General features: G+C 37.7%; 1 protein-coding gene across 1 annotated transcript in view; it reads left to right on the top strand.

Annotated features, from left to right (window-relative positions):
* Positions 1–2337: 2337 nt before the first annotated feature.
* The window catches only part of Ccdc73 (coiled-coil domain containing 73), a 114724-nt gene continuing 89280 nt past the window's right edge, over positions 2338–27781 (top strand). The window contains exons 1-5 of the mRNA XM_057781627.1: positions 2338–2469; positions 14356–14427; positions 22736–22807; positions 24715–24750; positions 26162–26236. Coding sequence (XP_057637610.1) covers positions 2338–2469; positions 14356–14427; positions 22736–22807; positions 24715–24750; positions 26162–26236 — 387 coding nt within the window. The remainder of the gene's footprint in view (positions 2470–14355; positions 14428–22735; positions 22808–24714; positions 24751–26161; positions 26237–27781) is intronic.

Here is a 27781-nt window from a genome sequence, read left to right as displayed (position 1 = left end):
TGGTAATGGCAACAGCTGGCAAGTGGCAGCGACACTGTGGTTAAAGGCCAGGGCAGTAAGCGTCTAGCTGAGGATCCAGAGCAGTAACTCACTGGCTTCTAAACCAGTAGTTTAGGTCTCTGACTCTCAGACCTGAAGTAAACCTCAAGGATGCTGGTCTAGCTCCTGGGTCATGGGTCGTCAGGGGTCTAGGGCTGCCAAACTAGAAGAGCCTCTTCACCTCTTCCTGTCTCCACAGCTTTGTTCATGCAGAACAGTAGGACTCAGGCAGCAGGCGGCATCAGCAACATGCCCTCATTCATCCTTGAGTTTTTGCCATCTGAATCTTGATAAGTCTACCTAAATGTTTGTCGGTTTTAAAAATATTTAATTTTTTTGCATCATTAACATTTGTCTCTTTCTAGTATCTGGTTAATTTATTTCTGTTCTCTCTTTGTAATTTTACTTTTGATCTCTCAGAACATGGTTGTCAACTTGACATACCTGGGAAGAGGAAACCTCAACTGAGGAATTGCCTTTATCAGATAGGCCTGTGAACATATCTGTGGGGAATTCTCTTGATTGCTGATGGGGTTGGGGAGAGCCTAGCTTACTGGCCACCCCTGGGCAAGTTGTATAGGGAAGGTAGATGAGCCAGTCAGTTTGCAGGATTACTCCATGGTCTCTGCTTTAGTTCCCACCTCCAGGCTCCTGCCTTGAATTCCTGCTTTGACTTCTCTCCATGATGGACTGTATTGTGTAAACTGAGATAAATTCTTTTCTCACCAAATTGCTTTTGGTCGTGGTGTTTATCACAGCAACAGAAAGCAAACTAGAACACTTATTATCACTCTAAGTGCTAATACTCTGAGAGTATCAATCTTTTTTCCTGTGGTTGATTTTTAAGATTTTTTTCACATTATTTTGGGTCACTTCACTGTGATAACTGTGTTGATTTTTTTATTTACTAATTGTGGCCAGTCTACTTCAAACATACCAGTTATCTGTTTTTTTTTAAATTATGTATCTTAGATAATAGAGATTTCAATGAATTAAAAAGTCTGCCAGTGGCACATACTTATAATCGATGAGAGGCTGAGTTAGGAGTATTGGAAGAGGGAGGTCAACCTAGGGAGACCCTGTCTTAACAACACCATGCTGTTTGATAATTTCAAGACTGGCCTTATTTCTTTAAACATAGTAATTATATGCTAATGAAGTGCATATCTGCTTCTCTTGTCACTCGCCTTTCTTTGCTGGTTCCTATAATGCCATACATCTTTCTTCTCCTCGTTAACTTTGTGTGCTGTTTATGGTCCTGGAAAAACTCTGTGTGAAAATTGTTTGACTTCTCAGGATAAAAGGAGGAACTTTATTTGCTTCTTCAAGTTTCTTCAGAACATTACCAGTGTAGAAACATTTAAAACTGTGTTAATAGTTTGAAGTTTCTTTCACTTAACAAATGTATCTGAAATTAAAATTAAGGTAACTGTTATAGAAGACTGGGAGAAGGGAATGTGGGAACAAAGGGGCCTGTGATAATGATAGGATTCTGCATTTTGATTGTGATATCAGCAGCAATAAATGTGCACAATAAATGTGTGTAAATATATATATACACACACAAATAAATCCATGTATCACTGTACAACTGTATGTATGGATTGTACTAATATCAGACATACATTTTAAATATTGCATCATTGTTATACAGGATGGTAATACTGAAGATGTCTCAATGATACTGGAGATGTCTGGTTCATAGGACTCCCTTGTGCTTATCTGTGCAACTGCTTTTGAGCTTATAATCATGTCAGACTGTGAACACTACCTTTGCAAAGTAGCTTCATGTGAAAGCAAAGTTCAGAAAGAGAATGCATGGCATCAAGTCTCTGGTGAAGGGTCAATATTAGGAACCCAGCCTTCACAAGTTTGGTGTGTAGGGTCAGAAAGTGTAGTCTTTTTTTTTTTTGGTTTTTCGAGATAGGGTTTCTCTGTGGTTTTGGAGCCTGTCCTGGAACTAGCTCTGTAGACCAGGCTGGTCTCGAACTCACAGAGATCCGCCTGCCTCTGCCTCCCGAGTGCTGGGATTAAAGGCGTGCGCCACCATCGCCCGGCTAGAAAGTGTAGTCTTAAAGGGTACGCAGGTACAAGAAAAACCCTCAAGCATGAGAAGTAGAATGAAGCCCGTGCTGCCGAGTGTCTTTCTATAAATATTGGAGTATGAGGGATAGCAACATTATTATTTAGTGTTGAACTTGGAGGATTATGGGGTAACGTCTTTTTATGGTAGCTGTGGATTTTCTAGAAAAACATAAGTAATCTTTTTGAATTGCAGGAAATGAAATAAAAATTAACATGGAGGATAGCACCAAATCCTCATCATCTACCTTCACGCTTCAGAGTTCCTTAGAGACAATGGCTTCTATTCAGCTCCTGGATTTCAGAACAAGTTTACTCGAAGCAGTGGAGGAGCTGCGCATGAGAAGGGTGAGCCCCTCTTAAGGTTTTAAATAGAAAGCTTTGATTTTTCCAGTTTCTTTTTTCTTTCAAGACTCCCGAACAACCTCCTATTTATAAAGAAAAAATAGGAGTTGTGGAGTTGGTTCTCTTCTTCCTTTTCTACTTGGGTTCTGGGGATCAAACTCAGCTCAGAAGGTATGTATGTGTATGTGTGGCTAGTATTTGTAAAACGTACTGGCTTTAACAGGTATGTTGGCTAGTTTTTCTGTTCCCTTGACACCGCTGAGGCCATCTGAGAATAAGGCATCTTAATTGAGACTGGACTGTAGGCAGGTCTGTAGGGCATTGTTTTGATAGATTTGGGAGGGTCCATTTACCCAGGGTGCCACCCCTGGGCAGATAGTTCTGGATGGTATGAGAATTTGAGCAAGCTAGAGAGAGCAAGCCGATAAGCAGCTGTCCTTCCTGGCCTCTGCCTTAGTTCCTGCTTCCAGGTTCCTGCCATCATGTCCTGTCTGGATTTCTCTGGACTAAAGCCTAGAAAATTTGATAAACTCTTTCCTCAAGCTGCTTTTGGTCATGGTATGTGTGCTGGCTAATTTTATGTCAGATTGACACAAGCTAGAGTCATCTGAAAAGACGGAACCTCAATTGAGAAAATGCTTTCATAAGATCCAGCTGTAGACAAGCCGGTAGGACATTTTCTTAATTAGTGATGGATGTAGGAAGGCCCAGCCTATTGTGAGTGGTGCCATCCCTGGACTGGTGACCCTGGGTTCTATAAGAAAACAGACTGAGCCGGGCGTGGTGGCGCACGCCTTTAATCCCAGCACTCGGGAGGCAGAGGCAGGCGGATCTCTGTGAGTTCGAGACCAGCCTGGTCTACAGAGCTAGTTCCAGGACAGGCTCCAAAGCCACAGAGAAACCCTGTCTCGAAAAACCAAAAAAAAAAAAAAAAAAAAAAAAAAAAAAAAACAGACTGAGCAAGCCATGAAAGAAAGCCAGAAAGCAACATATGTTCACAGCCTCTGCGTCTGCTTCTGCCTCCATATATCTGCCATATTTAAGTTCCTTGTCTTCAATGATGAACTGTTATGTGGAAATATAAGTGCAATAAACCCTTTCCTACCCAAGTTGCTTTTGGTCATGTGCTGTAGGAATTCCTACCACCAGTAGTCTTTAAGTTACCCGCCCACTTGGGCGTGGCCTCTTATGCTGATTAAAAGCGTGTGTCTGGCCTCTTTTCCTGCTGTGGGATTTGGTTGCTGTTCCCCTTTCCAGCAGAGGATTGTAATCTGTGAGTTTCAGTCCTGGAGTTTTACCACAGCGATATTAGCCCTAACTAAGACAGTGTTTTTATTATAGCAATAGAAACCCTAAGACAGCAAGATAGCTTTATAATGCAAAACTTCAAAAGCATTCTCTTCTGGGATTGTGCTGATCTAAGTCTGAAACCGTATTGTTAACTCTGTTGTAGGGTAGACTGCAGCTGCTTCTGGAAAGAGGAAATGAACAAAAGCCACTGTAGTAGTAATCTGGTTTTATTTGCTTGGCTTTGTTTCGGTTTGTTTTTGCTCTCATCTAATGTTCATTATTGATCAGTCACTCTCTTAGGTACTTTGTTGTTAGTATTTCTTTTCTTTTTTTAATTTTAAAACTTACCAATTTTTAAAGATTTATTTTATATAAATCTGTCTGCATGTATGCTTTTATGTCAGAAGAGGGCATCATATCCCATTATAAATGGTCATGATCCACCATGTAGTTGCTGGGAATTGAACTCAGGGCCTTTAGAAGAGCAGGTGCTCTTAACTACCAAGTCACATCTCCAAGTATTTTGTTTGTTTTGCGTTTTGAGACAGGGTTTCTCTGTGTCCATGCTGTCCTGGAACTTGCTTTGTAGACCAGGGTGGCCTCAAACTCACAGAGATCCGTCTGCCTCTGCCTCCTGAGTGCTGGGATTAAAGGTGTGTGCCACCACCACCTAGCTACTATTTCTTTTAACATTTGCAAAATCTCATCTTCTAGACAAGTGAACCAACACTCCTGTTCTGAAAATAAGCTACAAGTGAGAAAAAAAAGCTGAAACATTATAAACTTTGTTCTAAGTTTTAAATTATTGAAATTTACTATTATAAATTTCATGCTATTTAAGTTACCTATTAGTGTAATATCTTATATAATGATTTATATAAAAGTTATCTATTAGTGTAACAAAAATGTGTTTAAAGAAGAAATCCTGCAAAGTAATTTATAAAGTAATCTTTATAAAAACATGTCTTGATAAATGTAAAATGTTAACTTTCCTAAGTGAAACAACTTCAAGACACTAAAACTTCATGCTTTATGTTTCAAACGTTATATTTTGTTTGTTATTTGCAGATTGAAATTCATAACTCTTTAACTGTCTTCTGAGGAGGACTGGGTTTGATCTCCAACATCCATTAACAGCATGTGTGGTAGTTCAAGTAGTTAATCCCAGGGAGATAGAGTCAAGAGGTCAGAAATTCAAGGTCATCTTGGGCTACATAGTGAGTTTGAGGCTGGCATTGGCTACATAAGATCCTGTCTCAATCAAAGAAACCTTTGCTATATTTAAGGTTAGTAAAAGAACAGTGCATGTATTCAGTTAGTGTGTATGTGCATATCATTTGTGTGCGTGCGTGCACGTGTGTGTGTGCGCGCTAGAGATCAAACTTAAGTTTTTTAAAAATATGTTTATTATTTTTTTGAGATGGTTCACAGAAATTGCCTGCCTTCCAAGTGCTGAGATTAAAAATGTGAGCCACCATGCCCAATTTTAATACATGTTTTTGATAATTATTTAATAATTTCATATATTTTAGTTAAAAATTTATTTACTATTTTATTTTACTGTATGAATGTTTGCCTGCATGTATGTGTGTACATGTGTGCCTGCTTCCCACAGTGAAGAAAGAATCAGATCCCCTGGAACTGAAGATACAGACAGCTGTGATCAATCATGTGGGTACTGGGAATTGAACCTATGTCCTCTGGAAGAGTAATCAGTGCTCTAACTGCTGAGCCATTTCTCTAGCCCCTCTATATATGCTTGTATGTGTGGCCACCAACTGGAGTGTGTTCCATCTATGAGATGCCACACCATTAAGGAAAACTAACTTTCTCTCTCTCTCTCCTGGAAGCTATAGTTCATTATCTAGGCATAGGATTTCATGACTACTACTCTTTATATGCTGAATTTTTGTCAAGCTTGAGCTTGCATAGGTCTTGTATATGCTTTTACAACTACTGTGAATTCATTTTATATCTGGAAAACAGTTTTGCTGTTGTCATCTACTGCCTCTACTCTTACAGTCTTTCTTTTCCATTTTCTGTGTTATAGAGGTCCCATTTAGGTCTGAACACTTGGCAGTGTAGGCTGAAGTTTCTGTCCTACAAGCTGCTCCTAAGTAACTACACAGAGGCTTAATATTATATAAATGCTCAGGCTTATTACTAGCTAACTCTTACATTTTCAATTAACCTATATTTTTATCTATGCTTGCCATGTGACTTGGCACCTTTTCTCAGTACAGCATGTTCATCTTGCTTCTCTCTGCGTCTGCTCCCTACTCTTCTGATTCTACTCTTATTCTTCCCAGCATTTTCTGTTTGGCTCTTCCCCTAACCTTATCCTGTCCAGATGTTGGCCAGTCAGGTTCTTTATTAAACCAATCACAGAAAACATATATTCCCACAGTGTAAAAGAATATTTCATACTGCAGTCTCTTATTCTTTGCAGCTTATCTACTATGGGTCTCATGTTAATTGCCATCTCATCCAAAAAAGAAGTCTTTCTAATGACTTTTGAAAGATGTAGTAATTTATGGGTATAGCAATGTCATTAGGAGTAGGTTTAATACTATGTTCCTTTTGTTAATTAATGGCAGTAGGTTGTCCCCTATGGTATATGACCTTTCATTTTTTTCTCTTTCTTTCTTTCTTTCTTTCTTTCTTTCTTTCTTTCTTTCTTTCTTTCTTTCTTTCATTTATTTATTTATTTTGGTTTTTCAAGACAGGATTTCTCTGTAGCTTTGGAGCCTGTCCTGGAACTAGCTCTTGTAGACCAGGCTGTCCTCAAACTCACAGAGATCCACCTGCCTCTGCCTCCCGAGTGTGGCATATGATCTTTCTAGCCATATGTTTTTGGTCTCAATAATGGCCAGGTATGGGTTCTATCTTGGGAAGTGGCCTAAAACCCTAGAAAGGGGTTGGATACTCCCATGACATTCATGCCACTACTGTACTGGTGGGCATATCTTGTCAGGTTGGTCATTATTTTAGCTCATAGATTTCATAGGTGGGTAAAATTGATGCTTAATTTTTCCTCTGGTAGTGTACTTAGCACTGTGAAAGATTGCCATGGTTTAGGCAAGGGATGAAGCTTTCAGGTCAATAGCAGTTTGATTTCTTCGTGTTCTGTGACTCAGGTATGTGGTATCTTCACCAAGAGGGTCTTTTCATTAAGTTCTGGAGAGCTTGCAATAGTTGGGGAAATCTATGGGACTTCACTAGCCAACAACTACAATAGGAGTAACCCATTTCAGACATCAGATTTTTGTTAGCCTGTGATTTCTAGTTGAGGCATTATTGTCCTGCTATAGGGTAACTCCATAAACTCCTTTTATATATACAGATGCATATATTTATATTTTAGAAAGTTTTTTTTTTTCTGAAGTAGTTTTCATATGACTTTTTCAGAAGTCTTTAGTCTTAGTTACCCCTCCCTGTGTTCCCTACTCTACCTGCCCTCCCATCTCCCAACCTGTAGGCAGAGACTGCTTGTTCATTTCCAGGTCACCCTGACCCAAAATAATCACACAGAAACTATATTAATTAAAACACTGCTTGGCCTATTAGCTTATGCATATTTCTAGCTAGCTCTTACATCTTAAATTAATCCATCTCTATTAATCTGTATATCACCTTGAGGTGCCTCACTGGCAAGGTTCCAGTGGGCTCCAGTGAATGTCTTTCTCCTTCAGCGACTACATGGTGTCTCTCTGACTCTGCCTTTTTCCTTCTCTATCTGCTTAGAATTCCCACCTTACTCTATTCTGCCCTGTCATAGGCCAAAGCAGTTTTGTTCATTAACCAATCAAAGCAACACATATACAGAAGGACTTCCCACACCACCAACCTGTTTAATCCTCTCTGCTCCATTATCCCACTTTCTCCTTCTATCTCACTGTGTTCTTTCTTCCTTTCCTTGAAAGATCTAATTTTCTGATCTCTGGGTATTTCAAATGAAACACATGTATTCATTTATTTTTCTTGCCACAGGTGGTGCTACACACTTTTATTTATTTTAAGATGTTATATACAATATATTTAGGTCATACTCTTTCCCTTCTTCCAACTTCTATCAAATCCCCTATTTTCTACCGACTCAACTTCATATTCTTTTTTTTAAACAAACACAAAACCATTATGTTGTGATTTTGTCTTGTTTGAATTTGTGCAGATTCTGTGCATTTGTGTGTGTCAGCCCTGTTGTGTATGGAAAACATTGTCTCCTTTTATTCATCACCTCTGGCTCACAATTGTTCCAGCTCCTCTTTCACATAGATCTCTGAGTTTTGAGTGGAGGAAAAAACACATACTTACAGATTCAAAGCTTGTAGTGGGAGCTGCTGGCTGTGTTCCTGCCGCCCCAGCTCCTGGTTGCCTGGCTAGCTTATGCCCCAAAATAATGACACACAAACTATATTCTATTAAACACTGCCTGGCCCATTTCTATTCATGTGTGTAGCACCTTGAGGTGCCCTTACCAGGAAGATTCTAGCCTACGTCCATCCTGGGTCGGAACTTCATCGCATCTGCCCTGGCGATGAGCTGCATGGCGTCTGTCTCTGAGAGGAGCTGCCCTGAATCTGAGCTCACTTCCTCTTCCTCCCAGCATTCTGTTCTGTTTACTCCACCCACCTATGTTCTAACCTATGAGGGCCAAGCAGTTTCTTTATTAGCCAGTGACCTTCCTCCATCAAAAGCTAACACCCACAAATAATTCATTTTTCAGTTTTAGTAGACTAGGCTCATCATGTAGTCCTGGCTGGCCTGGCACTTGTTGTATAGATCAGACTGCCTTGAACTTGAAGGGCTCTACTTTCCTGTGTCTCCCCAGTGCTGGGATTAAAGGTGTTCACCACTATGTTGGGCTAAATTGGTAGGTAATGATACAATTTGAAAATAATTAAATGCTTTAAATTAGTAAAGATGTACAATTTAACAATCTGAGTCAACAAAATAGCCCATATTGAATCTATAGTATGTGCAATTTAGAATTTTGACTCCTTTTCTTATTTATTTTGAGGCAGTCTCCTGTGCTTCAGACTTGCCTTAAATTGGTGAAGCAAAGGATAGCCTTGAGTTCCTGATCATTCTGCCCCTGTCTCTGAAGTGCTAGATTTTAGATATGCACCAGTACATGCTGGGGATTGAACTCAGAAGGCTTCATTTATGCTAGACAAGCTTTCCATCAACTCATCCCAAGATTTGAGTCTGATAAATAACCTTGTCAGACAGACCCATGGGATTGCTGATAAGGAGTAAAAGTGATCCATAATAGCAAAGGGATCCCAAATTGAGGATTCGGGTGGTTGGTACATGACTGGCGTAGGGTAGGACTTATGCTGTACTTGAGAGTCTATATTGTATTGTATTGAAAGTAACACAGAAATTCCTATTTCAATGTAAAATCTGTTGGATTCTAAAAATTAGAAGGAGTTTGAATGTTTTTTAAAAAGATACATTTCTGATCCAAATCAGTTGTATAAGGAGGATGAAAGACATTTACCATGAGGCCTTCAGAACATTAAAATATACATTTACTTGATGTCCTCTTATAAACCATTTCTGGGTCTTGTACTTTAAGAAGGTCCCAGTTTTGTAGGTACAATATACCATGCCAGTTAAGAACTGTGTTACCACATAGTGTGCATCATGATAAAATTATAAATAAAATTACTTGAAAAATCTGTTAAGTATCCAAATAGTAATAAGTCCTTGGGCTCTATGTAAACAATAAATATAATTCAGTGGAATTTTGGATAGTGTGAAGTAACAATGATTTGCTAAGGAAACTAAGAGAAAACTGACCACACAGTAGTATATTCTGTAGAAAATAATCTTACATCATCTTTCTGTGCTGCAAAATCAATGCCACTACTATTGATTGAATCATTACAATCTGTAGAATACATATCTTTATTTTCAATGGAATTGGATAAATGGATATTAGCCATATTGCCAAAGTAGCATTGTTGCATACTTATACTTTCTTGGCATTTTGACTCCAAATTTTCCATTAAACTTATTTTTAATCTTTATTATTTAGATTTTATGTTTTTCTTTACTCTATCAAGTGACTTTAAAAAGTTTTAATAAAAATGCCTGTGAGATTGTCAACGAAAGAAAATAAATTTAGCAAGAAAAATCCTATCTCCAAGTTCAATAAAGTATCCCAGAATATAGGATCCTTAAAGTGCTTATTTTTTATTAGATGCCTTAGGACTACAAGGATTTAAGTGTTTTTACAAAAACAATAAAAGAGGAGTAATTTGATGGTTTATTTACTCTTTATAACCTTTAGAAAGTGTCGTGCCTTTTTAAAGTGCTTGCTTCAGGCTGTAGTTTTACAAGATGGGCTGTGTTGGTCAGACCCTTTCAATTCCTGACCCTGAACAGATTTAGGGACCTAGCACATACAGTAGACATGTGTTCAGGAAACCCAAACTGTAACTGGCTACTTTTAGTCTCCTTTCAAATTTATAATCTGTCTTTCTAAAATTGCTCAATTCAGTTTCTCCATGTTGTTTGGTAAAAATACTGTGCACTTTTCTGTATATTTTCTTAGTCTAATTAGCCAAAAGTTGCTTAAGATAAATATCTCTACTATTGATGAAATGACCCAAAAGTTCATTTTAAAATAGTATTAAAGAGGCTGTTTTTATATTAACAGATTACTATTAGGAAAGTTTCTCATTAACACATTCCTATTATTTATTTTTAAATTATTTATTTTTGCTTTAATTTAGATGTATGTATATGCGTCTCTTTGTGACTATGTGAGAGGCATCAGATGCCCCTTGAGCTGGAGTTACAGGCAGCCGTGTGCTGGCTGATGGGACTGCTGGGAATTGGAACTCATATCCTCTTAAACATTGTGCCACCTTTCAGCCCTCATATCAATTCTTAATTTTTATGTTTTTCATACGACAACTGTTTCTAAGTTTTATTTGAAAATGTTCTACCAAAATCAGAATGTACTTACATGTAGGCAAAAGATTTTAAAACACATGCATGCGCGAGTGTGTGTGCATGTGTGTGTGTGTGTGTTGTATTGATGGACTCAAATGTATCATGGCATGTGTGTAGAAACCAGAGATCAACGTTGATAGTCTGATCTTCCCTTCTATCATGTGGGTCCTAGGGGTTAAACTCAAGTCACCACACTTGTGCTGCAAGTACCTTTACCCACTGAGCCATCTTACTGACCCTGGTAAAGGATTTTCTAACTTGTGTGGGCTATAAAGAGTATGAAGACTTTTTCAAGCAGTGTATCATAACAATCCCTATGTCTTATCATATCCACAATCTTTCTCTCTCTTTTAAGATTTATTATGTATATAGTGTACTGTTTGCATGTATGCCTGCAGGCCAGAAGAGGGCGCCAGATCTCACTACAGATGGTTGTGAGCCACCATGTGGTTGCTGGGGATTGAACTCTGGACGCCTGGAAGAGCTGCCAGTGCTCTTAACCTCTGAGCCATCTCTCCAGCCCCATATCCACAATCTCTTAAAAATATAATTCAGTATTCAAGAGACTTTGGAGACAGATAATTTGGGATCAAATACAAACTCTTGACAGAGTTAAGACTGTTGTAGTATCCATTACTTGGGTGGTTGAGCCAGGAGTTACAGACTAACCTGGGCAGTATAGCAAGATCTTACTTCAAATATGAAACAAGAAAACAAATCAGCTGTCAACCTGACACAAACCTAGAGTCACCTGGGAAGAGGGAACCTCAACAAACTGCCCAGACAGATCAGACTGGCCAGTGAGCATGTGTGTGAGACATTTTCTTAATTGTAACTGATGTAAGAGAGTTTGCTCTACGGTGGGCAGTACCATTCTTGGCTCTGTGGGTCTGAAGGTAGTGAGGCAAACCAGTAAGCAGCAGTCCGTCATGGTCTCTGCTGCAGTTTCTGCCTCAGCTCCTGCCCTGACTTTCCTTGATGATGGAATGTAACCTGTAAGGCAAGTAAGCCCCTTCCTTCCTGTGCTTAGTGTTTTACAAGTTGACACAAATTAGAGTTGACTGGAAAGAGGGAAGAAGAAAGAGGAATTTTCCGTATTCGATGGCCTGTAAGCATATCTGTGGGGCATTTTCTTTCTTTTCTCTCTCTCTCTCTCTCTCTCTCTCTCTCCTTTCTTTCTTTCTTTCTTTCTTTCTTTCTTTCTTTCTTTCTTTCTTTCTTTCTTTCTTGTTTTTCTCCTTTTCTCTTTTTAAACTAAGATTTAAAAAATATTATCTTTCCCTATTTTACATATCTATCCCTGTTTCCACTCCCTCCCCTCCTCTTACCCCACCCTACCTCCACTCTTTAGAAAGGATAAGGTGTCCCATGAAGAGTCAACAAAGTCTGATACTTTGAGGCAAGACCAAACCTTTTCCCCCTATATCTAGACTGATAAAGGTATCCCTTCAAAGAGAATGTGCTCCTAGTTTGCCAGTTCAAGCACTAGGGATAAATCCTGGTCCCACTGCCAGTGGCCCCACAGACTGCCCAAGCCTCACAACTCCCCACAGTCAGTGGGCCTAGTTTGGTTCTATGCAGGTTCTCCTGCTATCAGTCCAAAGTCAGTGAGCTCTCACTAGCTCAGGTCAGCTGTTTTTGTGGGTATCATCATCATGGTCTTGACCCTTTTGCTCTTCTTTTGCGCCTCCCTCTCTTGAAATGTAAACCAAAACAACTCTGAGATACCATCTTACTCCAGTCAGAATGGCTAAGATTAAAAACACCAATAATAGCTAATGCTAGAGAGGATGCTGGTGGGAGTGCAAACTTGTACAGCCACTTTGGAAATCAGTGTGGCGGTTTCTCAGAAAATTGGGGATCTATCTACCTCAAGATCCAGCAATACCACTTTTGGGCATATACCCAAAGGATACACACTCATACCACAAGGACATTTGCTCAGCTGTGTTCATAGCAGCACTATTTGTAATAGCCAGCACCTGGAAACAACCTAGATGCCCCTCAACTAAAGAATGGATAAAGAAAATATGGTACATTTAAACAGTGGGGCATTTTCTTGATGGTTTTATTTGGGAGTAGCCAGCCTACTGTGGGTGCTGTCACCCCTGGGAAGGCGGTTTGGGTTTAGAAAGCAAGCAAAGCAAGCCAAAAGCAGTGGTTCTTCATGATCTCTGCTTTAGTTCCTGCCTCCAGGTTCCTGCCTTGAGTTGCTTCCTTGGCTTCCCTTGATGCTGGAATATAAACTGTGAATTGAAGTAAATCCTCTCCTTTCCCAAGTTGCTTTGGTCATGGTGTTTGTCACAGCATCAGAAAGCAAACTAGGACACTGAGAAACTATCCTTTTGCTACTTTGATTTTTTTCAACTAAAATAGTAAGAATACCTGTCTCATAAATCTTTTCCTGGATCAATCAATATATACATAAAACTGAGAACAGTATCATGATAAAATCTTACAATCTGCCTACTTAAAATAGTGTAACCACATGACATAGTGAAAGCTGTATCTTCTACATTAAAAAATCTTTTAAAAGATTTATTTGTTTTATATGTTTCAGTGTTTTCTCTTGTGCTCTTGAAGTTCAGAAGAGAATGGCTGATCCCCTGTAATTGGAATTAGTTGTAAGCTACCATGTAGGTGCTAGGAACCGAACCCAGGTCTCTCCTGAGAAATATGTGCTCTTAACTACTGATCTACCTCTCCAGTCCTCTTCTACATTTTAACACAACTTTTTTTCAGAATAAATGTATGCATATTGTGTATAATGCACATATATGTATTTATTTTTAGGTAAGTCTCCCAATGTTACTCAACCTGGTCTTGAACTTGAAATCTGTCTGTTTCCCTCTAGAGTAGGTGAGTTTACAGGCATGTACTACTATCTCTGACCATTCAATTTTAATTATAGATCATATTATTACAAGATATTCTAATGTCACCTTCACTTTTTGTGTAGCATATAATGTCGGTATTTGTTGGCATGAACTTTCTTCCTTCTTTCAAGTTTAGAAAAGCCATAGTTTTGTCTTAGGGTTTACTTCTTACTGGTGTGAGTCAGAGAAGTCCTCATTGGTAGTTATTCATGAAGTTCTTTTCTCTGCCAGTGACTTTATTTAGAGAGTACATGTAACCCCATTATGGTAATGAGATAATGGGGTGTGTGTGTTGGGAAGCTTCTAGGAAAGATTTCCTTTTTATTAAGACTGTTTTTTCTTTAAATAAAATTCTACTTATGATGATGATTATGATGTGTGTGTGTGCTCATCCTACAACATTTGTGTGCTGGTCAGAGAAAGCCTTTATAGAGTAGGGTTTTTTCTTCTCCCTTTACATGGATTCTAGGGTTTGAACTAAGACCATCAGGTTCTAAGAGATGCACCTGTGCCTGCTTCTGCCTCCCAAGTGCCAGGATTAAGGTTTATGCCACCATGCCTAACCTCTATCCAGATTTTAGATTACTTGATTGATACGGAACCACAGTCCTCTGCTGGATTTATAAATTTAATTTGAAGAATTCCAGGTTCCCCCCTGTGAATGTGAAGATGTGTCATTTCTGTCTCACTAGAAAGAGCTGGAACTAAATCTGTGAAGTTTTCATTTTTATAGCATTCTTTTTTCTTTTCAATTTAGGAAGCAGAGACTCAATATGAAAAGCAGATTGCTAAAATTATTATGGAGATACAGGAACTGAAATGGCAAAAGGTAAGTATTTCCTTCTCAGATTATCATCTTCAAGCATCTATTTAAAATACATTCCGGGGGTTGGAGAGATGGCTCAGTGATCAAGACCATGCTCCTCTCGCAGAGGACCTGTGTTCTTTTCCCAGTACCCAGATAGAGTTCATCATCATCCACTGCTCCAGTCCCAGGGCGTCTGATACCTTTTTCTGGTTTTTTCAGGTTCCAGACATGGACATAGTATATATACATACATGTAGGCAAAAACATGTAAACACCTAAAATAAATCTTATGCTCTAACATTTACTACAACATTTTAAAATTTCTCACATATATTTAGAGGTACTGTAGCATTTGAAATATAGGCTCATGACAGTTCCCACCAAAATCAATGATATTTGTGGCTTCAGAGTTTTTAAGCTTTCTAATATAACACCAAAGACAATTCTGCTGAAAACTCTGTTTGCATCTAACAAATACTATAGGGAATGAGTGTTTCTGAAGGTGCTGAAAGCTCAGGGTTAGGGCATGCTTTTGCAGGGTGGTATATCATGTACCCAAATAGAAAACGTATGAGCTATGATTTTATCTGTAATCTTATCTGCATTAAAACATCCAAGGTAACAGTTCTTACACCTTTCCACCAAAATAAAATACCCAAAGAGTAAAGATTAAGTTGATGTTGCCTCTTCTTAGGGGTAATATCTCAGATTAACAATTCAAATGACAGAGTTTAAATCTGACTAGAAATTAGGGGGCATTTGAAGGTAAGACTAGCAACCAGGGCAGGATTATGTAAGGGACAGATCTACAGTCCTGTCCATGGAGAGAAAACAGGTGAATACTAAGTGCAAATTGAACTATGAGTAGATTTTTAAATGTAAGTTGTGCTTGGCTTCTGAGTTTGTTTGAGACTGAGTCTTGTTGCATTCAGTCTGATCTTGAACATCTGTGCTCAAGTGATCTTTTTGCCTCAACTTTATAAATAGCTGGGATTACAGGTCTTTTCAGCTGCACCTGGCTATATCTTTTAGGAAGAATCAACAGTATTAAATTCAGAATAGGAGGATCTGGAGTGGTGGCTCAGCAATTATGAGCACTGACTGCTCTTCTAGAGGACTCAGGTTCAATTCCCAGTAACCACATGGTAGCTGACAACTGTTTGTAACTCTAGTTACAAACAAGAGATCCAGTGCCCTCTTCTGGCCTCCACAGGTACTAGGCATGCAAGTGGTACACAGATATACATGTAGACAAAAAACTCAAACACATAAAAAAAAATAAAAGTAATTCAGATAATTAAAAAGTTAATGTAATTCTTTTTAAAAATACCAAGAGCATGTTTGAGAGCTCTTAGGCTGATTCCAAGGCTTGTATTAACATAGAGGAATGGCTGGAAAGTATTAGAGAAAAAAGGAGAATGTAGTGGTATTTTGATCCTTAGACATATTATAAAGCTATAAAATAATTAAAATAGGGCTAGTAAGGTGGCTCAGCTGGTAAAGGCACTTACTGCCAAGCCTGATGCTTGAGTTCGATCTTCCCACTCACCAGCCTGTGACCTTCACACATGTGTTCATATACACACACGCATACACGCGTGTGCACACACACACACATTTAAAAAGTTAAAATAGTTTTGTTGTATATATGAGTGTATATTCAGCACATGTATCATAATACAACCCAGAAATAGAGCCAAATACAAATGGTAATTTAATTAATGATAGAATTAGCTTTCAAGTTAACAAGGAAGAATAGAATATTTAATAAATAGTATTGAAGCTGGGTTTTAGTGGAAGAAAAAATAGAGCCAGATTCCTATAGTACTTTATAGACTTGTATAAACTGTCCACACTGTTAGCAGTGTGAAAATGATTGTGCTGTGTTAATCAGAATGTCATCAAACAACCTGCTAAAAAATAGCCGTAATCTAACTCATTGTAGTTTGAACATTTTGTAATCTCAAGGTTCCAAAAGAGGCACATCAGGATGAGAATATAGAGAGGGTTTCTGGCTTTAGGCTCAAATGCCTTTATGTGGATCATTTTAAGTTGGAGGGTTGATAGGAATTGAAAAATTTGTGATGTAATGTTTTAAGATAGGTCAAGGTAACAGCATGAGAATCTTGAAGCTACTTTTGAGAATGAAGCATTTTTTTTTTAATAAACTAGGTATTTTACACAAGTAAATAAGTACTTTAAAGTTTCTGCATTGGTCCAAAACAGAAAATACTAGGCACAGTTTTCTTCCACAAACAAAATAATGTTGATGCTGGTGTTCTCAGACCTCTTAGTTCTGAATGTTCTTCTTTCAGTTCTCAGTCCTTCTTCCTTTCTTCATCCTGATCTGGAGAGGAGACTATTTTTATTTAGAATGTAATAAATCAAATCTACACTGTTTTATCAAGTCATGGTAGCTTGTATGATTGATCCTGGCAATGACTGTTTATAATATATATTATATTATATTATATTATATTATATTATATTATATTATATTATATTATATTATACTATATTATATATTTCCTGTCTTTTTATTATTGGTCCATTAGATAGGACAGTAGTTATAAAACAGTCCCATATTTGAACATGCCAACATGGAAAAATGCAAGGAAAAATGATTATTATCAATTATCCTAAATTGCTAAGAGCACCAATTTAAACCAAGAGAACAGAAACACAACTTCAGTCCATTATTGGACTCATCTCACAGGTGGCTGAGAATTCGGAAAGCAATATTGAGGCAAACAATTGGAGATATCACTTAAGAAATAGTATGCATTTACTCATTTAAGGTTCTGGACTGCCAACAAAGAGGAAATAAAATATTTAGGCATGTATAAGGAATTAAAACCCTCATAAAGCACTGCAGTTGGTGACTCTGATGACCTAGATTAGGAGACCACTTGCTTTTTATTTATAGAGCCATATGGTAAATATTTCAGACTTTGTAGATCAGATAGTCTTCCATCACAGCTATCTACCCTTAGATGAGTAACTATGTTCTTTTTGGGGGGGTTTCTTTGCAACTATTTAAAAATGTAAAAACAATTCTTTACTTACAGGTCCTGTAAGACAGGTAGATGGTCAAATCTGACCTGCAGATCCTAGTTTCTTCTTTTTATTTTATTTAATTTTTTTTAGAAGGTCTCACTTTATAGACCAGGCTGACCTGGAACTCACAGATTCATCTTCTGCCTCTGCTCTCTGAGTGCTGGGATTAAAGGCGTGTGCCACTATCCCAGGCAGATTCTAGTTTCTTGACTCCTGATGTAGCTCTAACTCTGTAGGCGCAAGAGTAAAGGCCGTCTGTATCATGTATTTGCCTTACTGACACATTTCCTTTGATTGGGAGCTGTTTTGTTTTGTTTTCCTAAGACAGTCTGTTTCTACAGTTTTCTTATCATTTTCTAGTCTTAAATCTCTTGGTAGCATAGAACTATAGGTATTGAAGAATGAAACCTAATATCTGTTCATTTAGGAGATCCCAAGATCTATGCCCTGGAATTTAGATATTGTGCTGAAAGCCAAAGTACCTGATACAATTTTTTCAAACATGGTTTTCAAGTATTTCATTTCTTTCGAGTCATTTTCAGAAGACATCTTTGAGTTTTTAGTCATGTAGAAGAAATGTGCTAACATTCAGTATTGATACGATTTTGAAACCTAGTACTTTTACTAGGTTTGATTGAAGTAAGGAAATACCTCAAATCGGGGGGCTCTGTTTTCCCTTAAGACTGCAGATGATGGAGACAGTGAGTTTCTGAATTAGGGGCAAGGGTTTACAAGGATTTCTGAGTGCTCTGTCACTACAGAGCCTGTTTAGAAACACATCAAGAAATTCTTTTTACTTTCACAATGGTACTTCCATGGCAAGACATTTTATTTTAGTCCATCCTGGGAAGAAGTAGGCAATGATGAGAACACAGTCAGAACCCATCATAGGGTTAATTTTAGGAAGTCCATTTACAGGAGCTGAGGTTAGGATATACAAGAATGACAGTTTAACCAGGAGGGCTCTGCTGACACAGGAAGTATCAGCAGGGACAGCCTCAGCAATCTTAGTAAAACTTCTGTTGGTGCTATAATTGAGTTTGTTTCCAGTCAGTCCTTATTCTGATGGGTAGTTTCATGTTTTTAAGAAATTCCATTAAGGTCCTCTGGTGCCACCAAGTGTTTGTCCTTAAAGTGTCCTGAAAGAGATTTCTTGTGTAATTTACAACCACATTTTCTTTATAGCATGGAGCCCTTTGTGAGCATTACAAATAACCTTTAAAAATCTCTCAAAAGATTTGGCTTTGGGGTATTACAGAGCCCAGGATCACGTATCAGTGAAGATTAGCTAGGGCATTTGCTTTCTGTTTTCGGTTATCCTTTAGTGCATATATGCCCTCAGGAAGCGTTAGAACACTGGAATGGTTGACTTGACAACTTGGATTCCTGCTGAAGTTTTAAATCTAAAACCTCCTTATTTCTATAGTATTCTGAAATCATGGCTGTCTACAGACGCACACCTGGTGATATGTTGACTCACTTCTCTCATGATAATTGGCAAGCTTTGCTGAGTAAGATAAGTTCTGTCATCTTGGTTGATTTACCTCTGTTAAGGAATCATAATATAGAGGTCAGTGGAGACTGTTGTAGCATGTCTGATAGTTCTCCTATTTCCATTAGAAATCTTAGCTATAAACAAATAAGATTGAACCTAGATTTAATTTAGAGAGAGTGCCTGTCTTAGTTAGGGTTTCTGTCATTATGAAGAGACACCATGACCATGGCAGCTCTTATAAAGGAAAACATTTAATTGGGGTGGCTCACATTCCCAGAGGTTTAGTTCACTATCATCATCGTGGACACGGCAGCATGCAGGCAGACATGGTGCTGGAGAAGGAACTACATCTTGATCCTGCAGGCAATAGGATGTGGTCTGGGGTACTGGGCATGGCTTTAGCATATATGAGACTTCAAAGCCTACCCCCACAGTGACACACTTCCTGCAACAAGGCCAAACCGATTGCAACAAAACCATAGCTCCTAATAGTGCTACTCACAGAGTTACCTGCTTCTGCTTTCTGAGTGCTAGGTGTACATACCACCACACTTGGCTGATCACTTTTCATTTAAAACTATATTACATCTAAATCCTAAAATACACATATATAAATAATATATAAAAATAAATGCCAATGTGTATTTATGTATGAATATAAAAATGAATAATATGTAAAAATAGAATAAATATCCTGTGTGTGTTGTGGAAAACTGTCCTCCAGGTATGACATGGCTGCTGCTGTCTTGAAATCAGAACCATGTGGCGACTGCACGAGACTCTCACACGAACTGGCCCACTGGTGAGAGATCACATGCCAGCTGCTGACATGCCGATGAGAAGGAGGTTCTGACTTACCATTTCTTACAGATGGGTTGTGGTGAGGTGTAAGGAAAAGAGAGTACAAATTGTATCTGTGTTAAATATCTCCCTATGGCATTTAAAATTTTGGGACCCATGAAAAAGATTTAATAATGAAGAATTGGAAAGTAAGGTAAAGATGAATCAAGGGAACAAGGCATAAGGGAAATAGGGTGTGATGTCCAGTTCACCAGGCTGGTTAGGACTGTGTTTTCCTCATAGTTGAGAAGGAGGAACCCTGGTTCTAGCATGGGTGTGTGAGAGTGTTTGTGGTCTTGCTAAACTCCACAGTGAGTTGTATTATCTTAAAGAGGCTCTGGTCCATCTGGGTGACTTAGATTGGCATATCAATTGGATTTGTAAAGTACAGAAGTGATCAAGAGGGGATGAGGAAAAAATAGAAAAAGGGACAAGATTTGTATCAAGACAAAGTATTTAGGAAAAAATAACAACAAACCAAATTTAGTGCTTTTAGGCCTGAACTCCAGAAAAGCAGCAGTGTTCTTAACCATTGAACCATCTCTGTAGCCCCTTAACTTTGAAATAAATAGAATAGAAAACACTTCAAATTAAGTATTGAACCTAAAGAATCAGACATATAACGTTCACCTGAAATAGGGGGGAGGTGAGAAATGGGATCATATAACTGCAATCAAAGAATGCCTGGGGACTAGAAAAATGGCCTCCTGGGTAAAGTGCTGTACAAACATGAGGACCTGAGTTCGGATTTTCAGAACCCATTTAAAAGCCAGGTGAGATAGTGTAAATTCCAGTGTTCCTACAGTGAAATGGGGAGGTGGAGACTGGTCAGTCCCTAGAAACTTGATTGCCAGTTAGCCTGAAGTACAAAGCAGTGAGTAAGAAACCCAGTTTCAAATAAGGTGGACCAACACTTGAGTTGTTTTTGACCTCCACACTTGCCTTTGTGGCACATGTGTAGACAGAAGTTTCTGTCCCGCTCAGCCCCTCAGCTATTCAGCTCCAAAGAAACATACAGAGGATTATATTAACTATAATCTGTTTGACCTATTAGCTCAGGCTTATTACTAACTAGCTCTTACAACTTAAATTAACCCATAATTCTTGTCTATGTTCAGCCACATGGCTTGGTACCTTTTCTCAGTAAGGCATTCTCATCTTGCTTCCTCTGCATCTGGCTGTGACTGTATCTCTGCTTTCCCTCTTCCCAGAATTTTCCTAGTCTGGTTGCTTCACCTATAGTTTCTGCCTGGCTACTGGTCAATCAGTGTTTTATTAAACCAATATGAGTTTATATGATCTATAAAGTGTATAAGAGCATTATCCCACAGAACACATGCAGGCTTGAACTCACAACACACATAAACAAAGATAAGAGAAAAAAGTGAAATTCTTTGCTGTACTTTGGTTTTACAAAAAATAGTTTGGCCAACTTAAAGAAGTAAATATTGGCTGGGCAGTGGTGGCGCATGCCTCTAATCCCAGCACTTGGGAGCCAGAGGCAGGCGGATCTCTGTGAGTTTGAGGCCAACCTGGACTACAAGAGCTAGTTCCAGGACAGGCTCCAAAGCTAAAGAGAAACACTGTCTCAAAAAAAAAAAAAAAGTAAAGGTCATTGATCATATATACTTAGATAATAAATTGGCTTCTCTGGGAATTCCAACCCCAAGACTAAATTCTTCTTGTATAGTAGGGCTGTTAATTTTAATCAATTTAGTTAGAATTTCTTCCATTTTTCTTCCCTCCCTCTCTCCCTCCCTCCTTCCTACCTTTCTTTTTTCCTTCTTTTTGTTCTTTCTTGACAGCTTAGGCTAACAGTCTCTGGAACCATGGTGGGCCTTGCATTCCTAATCTTCACCTTCTATATGCTATGACAACAGGTGCACTTCATCACATCTGGCTTGGCGTTGAAGAAAGTTTGAAGCCAACTGTTTCTAGAGTCTAATTTTTTTAAAAATTGTTTTATATATTTTTCTCTGCTCCTTTCCTATCCTATTTCCTCCCCTTCTGGCCTCTCCCATGATCCCCATGCTCCTAATTTACTCAGGAGATCTTGTCTTTTTTCTACTTCCCATATAGATCAGATCCATGTATGTCTCTCTTAGGGTCCTCTTTGTTGTCTAGGTTCTCTGGGATTGTGAATTATAGGTTGGTCTTTCTTTGCTTTATGTCTAAAAGCCACTTATGAGTGAGTACATATGATATTTACCTTTCTGGGTCTAAGTTACCTCACACAATAAGATGTTTTCTGGATCCATCCATTTGCTCACAAATGTCAAGATGTCATTATTTTTTTTCTGCTGTGTAAATGTACCACATTTTCCTTATCCATTTGTCTGTCAAGGGGTATTTAGGTTGTTTACAGGTTCTGGCTATGACAAATAATGCTGCTATAAACATAGTTGAGCATCCTTTGGGTATATACCCAAAAGTGGTATTGCTGGGTCTTGATGCAGGTAGAGTACAAAAATTTAAAAAGCAATGTGCTTTTATTATGAATAAGCAAATGAAACCAAAATTTATGTATAATTTTATCACCAAAAGCTAATGAAATTGATTAAAGTCATATTTCAAAGGAATAAATAGAAATAAATGTGCTTTAAAATATTTTCATTTTGATTATTTTTTATATGATGTTTTGTCTTTCTGTATGCATATGTATATCATGGGCATGTCTGGTGCCCACTAAGTCAGAAGAGGGTATCCAATTCCCTGGGAACTGGAGTTACCAATGATTTGAGCTACCACGTGGATGCTGAGCCTGGGTCTTCTGTAAGAACAGCAAGTGCTCTTAACCTCTGAGCCATCTCCCCAGCTGCCTGTGCTTAACTTATTTTAACTGTAAACCTAATTGAGTTTTAAAGTCAGAAAACTTACCAAACTTTGTTTTAAACTTCTCATAATGTTTTTTTCCTTTTCTCATAATTTAAAAAACAGGAGACTCTCCAGAATCAAAAGGAGGCGTTAATAAAGCAACATAAGGAAGCAATGGAAGTTTTTAAAAATCAGGTGATTTTCATGATGGACTAACTACAATTGAAAATTGTGTATTTTTTCTCTTTGCAGTGAATATTACGATAAACTATTCTCTGCACACACAGAAAACAAAAGAACATTATGGAAAACAAGAAATAAATTTTTTACTTATAACTCGTGCTAGTGTAGAGAAATTTGGAAAAATGTTTTCTTGGTGATATAGATGTATCTGTCCTTAATAATTTTGATATGTTCTCATTCATCCTCTTTCTTTTGTAAAAGTATGCTATTGCCATCCCTTTCCCATACTGCTCCTTTACAGAAGTTGATCTATTGAATCATGCATGGTGCTTGGGTCAGTTCACCAGTAATTAAAAATATTAAGAGGAAGATGTGAAACCAGGCATGGTGGCACATGCTTTTAATCCTAGCACTCAGGAAGCAGAAGCAGATGGATTTCTGTGAGTTCAGATTGATTTCAGTGAGTTCAAAGTCAGCCTAGTCTGTATTTTGAGTTCCAGGTCAGCTGGATACATAGAGAGACTTTGTCTCAACACAACAAAACAAAAAGCAAATATCAGCAGCAACAATACCCCCAAAAGAAAGAGGATATGAAGGAGGGAGAGAAGAGGTGATCCTTTTTGCTCTCTGCTGAAATATCCATGAATAACAGCTACCAGTAATTGAAAAATAAAGAAAATAAAACTAAAACATTTTAAAGTAATGAAAGCTATACCTTCATTACTTTAATTTTATCAACTTTGACTTTCTCAGATTCATCTCTGCTTACTAGAAAATGTTAGCTTAGATTTTCATTGGCATTAATTCTACTTAGCAAAAAATAATGCTTCCTGTAAAACAGCGACAGCAAAAGCAAATATTAGCTTAGGAAAATACACTCAGAAAATACAATACCTTCTAGAATGTTGTCTTTATATCCCACTGTTCTCATTCTTTCTTCCCTCGCTTTTGTCTTCATTTTCATACAACTATGTGTGGAGAAAAAGAAACACAAAGAAATAAACCTGTGTACCTAACATCATAGTTGGTTGAGGTTAGTGATAATTTATATCTTGGGATGAATTGTGTTAAACAAAGCAAACTTCCTTTTAATTTGAAATAATTCTAACCAATGCTGTAAGAGTTTTAGCTGAAGGGTTAGGAAGCAGAAGTCTAACACAGTGTTCTGGACTGCAAAGTCTGAGTCTTTGCCGTCACAAGACACCGAGCACATTGGAAGGTCCTGGTACCCTCGGGAGACATCTTCAGATTCTCACATTTGTTTATTTTATAGTACTAGAGCTCAAACACAGGGCCTTTCACATGGTTGGAAAGTTCTTATCACTGTGCTGCATTCACAGCCCGTGCTTATTTCTAAGTAAAGAACTATTGAATGCAAATGAAGAGTGTGGGAGAGATAGAGATGTCTCAAAGAAAAAGTATTGACAATTTTGTTAAAGTCCTTAATGCTGCTTAGGATATTTTATTTTTTCCTTTGGCATATTCACTTTCATCTTGCTATTTTAGAGTGACATTTTTAAAGTAATAAAAGTCATTTTAATTTCATTATCATAAGTATTTAATCAAACTCAGAATGTAAGTATTTCTCATGCAAATATAAATGCTGTGATTTCATATACTTATACCTTTAGAAAATGATACATGATATTGCTTAAAAGTAGATAGTAAATATTCAGACATTTAAGATTTCTGGAGGGTTAAACCAAACTTCAAGGGAATTATTGATATTTAAATGTGATTTAGTTATTATGTGCTTTAGTGATTGCCTTTCCTTCTCTTCCATTTATTTATGTTTTCTGAATGTGAGAATATGTTCAAATTGTATAAATTCAATATAGAAGTATAAAATGCTTTCGTATCCTTCCTGATGAGAAGAAATCACTAGTTTACTTACCTGTATTTTAATTTTAACTTACCAGCTGCAAATGAAGATGTATGCCTTGGAAGAAGAAAAGGTAGCTATTAATTTTAAGTTATAGTTAAATGAATTTAGCATCACTATTCACTATAATAGAAATGGGTGTCAGTAATGAAATAATGGAGAATGTTGGTTGATTAAAATCTTATAAGCAGAAAAAAACCTCAGGTCATCATGTTGCTTGACTTTATGATTTTCTGATTGAGAATATTCAGGCTCAACAGATGGGATGACTTTACATGGTAAAACTAGAATTCAGGCTTCTTCAGCTCCCAAAGGAATTGTGCTTCCTTCTGCCAGAGTGCTTCCTTCTACGGTCATCCCATGCTCTAGTGCGGTGGTTCTCAACATGTGGGTCATGGCCTCTTTGGGGGGGGTCACATATCAGATATCCTGCATATCAGATGTTTACACTGCGATTTACAACAGTAGCAAAATTACAGTAATGAAGTAGCAATGAAAACAATTTTATGGTTGGGGGTAACCACATGAAGATCTGTACTAAAGGGTCACAGAATAAGTAAGGCTGAGAACCACTGCTCTAGTGCCTTTCCAGTGTGAGCAACTGCTTTCAGTATAAACTCTTGAGATGATTTGTATCTGGTTGCCAGCTAATTTAGAGAAGAGACATGATTTCTAACAAATCAAGAAACTTACCTCGCACTAAATATTTTCTAATGTTAACAATTAACATGTATTATGTTAAGTATGCCAATGGACATCGAATTTACAATATTAATTTACACACATACTCTTAAGCAAGAGACTTTTAAGGAAAATTCTTCCTTATCTTTATACTCATAATATAGATGCACCTATGTCTTATTAATTAGAATATATTTGCCTCTCTGCATCCACAGTTTTGTATGCATAGTTTAACAACACTAATTAAAAATACTAGTTAAGAAAAATTGCTTCTGTGTGGATACATAGATTTTATTCACAACATCATTTCATAACCAGTGTCTTATGACAACTATTTATATATAATTTATATTGTTTTAAGTATTATAACTAATCTGGTGATAATTTGAAGTATATAAGAGAATGTATGTAGGTTATGTGCAAACACTATGAGCATCCTTAGATTTTGGTATTTATAGAGGGACTCTTAGACTCAGTTCCTTGTAAATTCTGAGAGATGATTGTATGTTCTATGTAAGAATTTAATAATTATATAGTGTCTATAAGTTTGCTTAAAAGTGTTCTTATAAATTGAGTTATAGTTAAAACATTTTATTTTATGATAATTATAATTATATAAAGGTTATTGCAGTGTTTGATGTTTAAAGGCCATTATAAGTATACTTTGTCATGTAGATGTTTGTTTAAAGTCTGTGAAATATTAGGTTTAAAATACAGGTTTTGGTTCTTGAGTTCTATTTTCTCCTTTTATATTTATGCTAAAAATAAAATATTGGAGTGTGACCTTTTTTTTTTCCTTAAAGGGAAAATACAAACTTGCTAAAGAAATCAAAGAAAAAGAAATTGAAGGATTGAAAGAAACATTAAAAACACTGCAGGTAAAGTAACTTACAGTTTAAAATTCAATTTTCTATTAGCATGCATCAATGAAACACCATGCAGCATGGCTAACAAAGCTAATAATAGTTTTTATTACATTATAATTTATATAATACTTTTGCTTGTGTACCATAATTTGAAATTTTAATTTCCGTTTGATAAATATTATAGTATATTAAATAGTATATACAGATATTAAGTAGAATACACATATACATATAGTATATGTATATTAAAGTAGCCTTCATTGTTTGTTACTGCAATATAGGTGACTTACTGTTTTATTGCTATGAAGAGAAACCATGATCAAGGCAGCTCTTATCAATGAAATCATTTAATTGGAGATTTGCTTACAGTATTAGAAGTTAGTCCATTATTATCATGGTGGAGAGCATGGTAACACACAAGCAGGCATGGTGTTAGAGAAGGAACTGGGAGTTCTGCATCCTGATACAAAGGCAGAGAGAGTGAGACTAGATCTGGCTTGGGCTTTTGAAAAGCCCACTCCCAGTGACACACTTCCTCTAGTAAGGCCACACCTACCCTAACAAGGCCACACCTCTTAATCGTTCTCAAATAGAGCCACCCCTAGTGACTAAGCATTGAGTCTGCGAGGCCTATTCTTATTCAAACCACCGTAGGTAAATAGCTGTAGTTTTTAACATTACATGTATGAGGAAAACAAGTAAGGCTTATATGTTACAATTTATCTGTTGCCCTTGAAAGTTAATAAGTATTCTAGCACGTGGGAGACAGAGAAAGGCAGATCTCTGAGTTAAAGGCCAGCCTACATAGTGAGTTTTAGGATAGCTGTGGCTACATAAGGGAGAGACCCTCTCTCAAAAAACAAAAACAAACAAAATTCTGGCCTTAACTGAATATTTGCTGCATGGTACAAGTATTACAACTCTGAAAGGAAAAGTAGTCGGAAGCCAGGCCACACCTACAACTCTGAAGAGAAAGGTATCCTGGCTGTCAGAAGTCAGGCCACACCTACAACTCTGAAGAGAAAGGTATCCTGGCTGTTTGTTGTGGTGGGGGTTGGTTTCCCCACCGGAATGTAATTCTCCAAGGGAGCTGTTACAGCTCAGCTCTCCTTGCCTCTGCTAGAGGAGTTTCCCCTCAGAAATGCCTGTTGTCTGTGCTCCAGAGAAAGTCGTTACTCTGCTTCATTCTGCTAAGGAGGACGCCCTCCTGCAGCAGAAATGGAGCAGTTTTCTTCTGTTCTGGCAAAAGTTGACAAGTTGTTACTTCTCTGCCCCACTCCAATCTGGGGAAAGAAGGTCTTCAACCAAAACTCATTCAAGAGATTATGGGAGGGCCGGGCGATGGCGGCTCACGCCTTTAATCCCAGCACTCGGGAGGCAGAAGCAGGTGGATCTCTGTGAGTTCGAGACCAGCCTGGTCTATAAGAGCTAGTTCCAGGACAGGCTCCAAAACCACAGAGAAACCCTGTCTCGAAAAACCAAAAAAAAAAAAAAAATTATGGGAGGGAGAAATTCAGGACAGTGGCTGCTTCTGCCTCAGTGGAAGTAGGTAGCTCC

This window comes from Chionomys nivalis, chromosome 9 (genome assembly GCF_950005125.1).
Source record: "Chionomys nivalis chromosome 9, mChiNiv1.1, whole genome shotgun sequence".
NCBI lineage: Eukaryota > Metazoa > Chordata > Mammalia > Rodentia > Cricetidae > Chionomys > Chionomys nivalis.
This window is presented reverse-complemented; position numbering and strand designations above follow the sequence as displayed.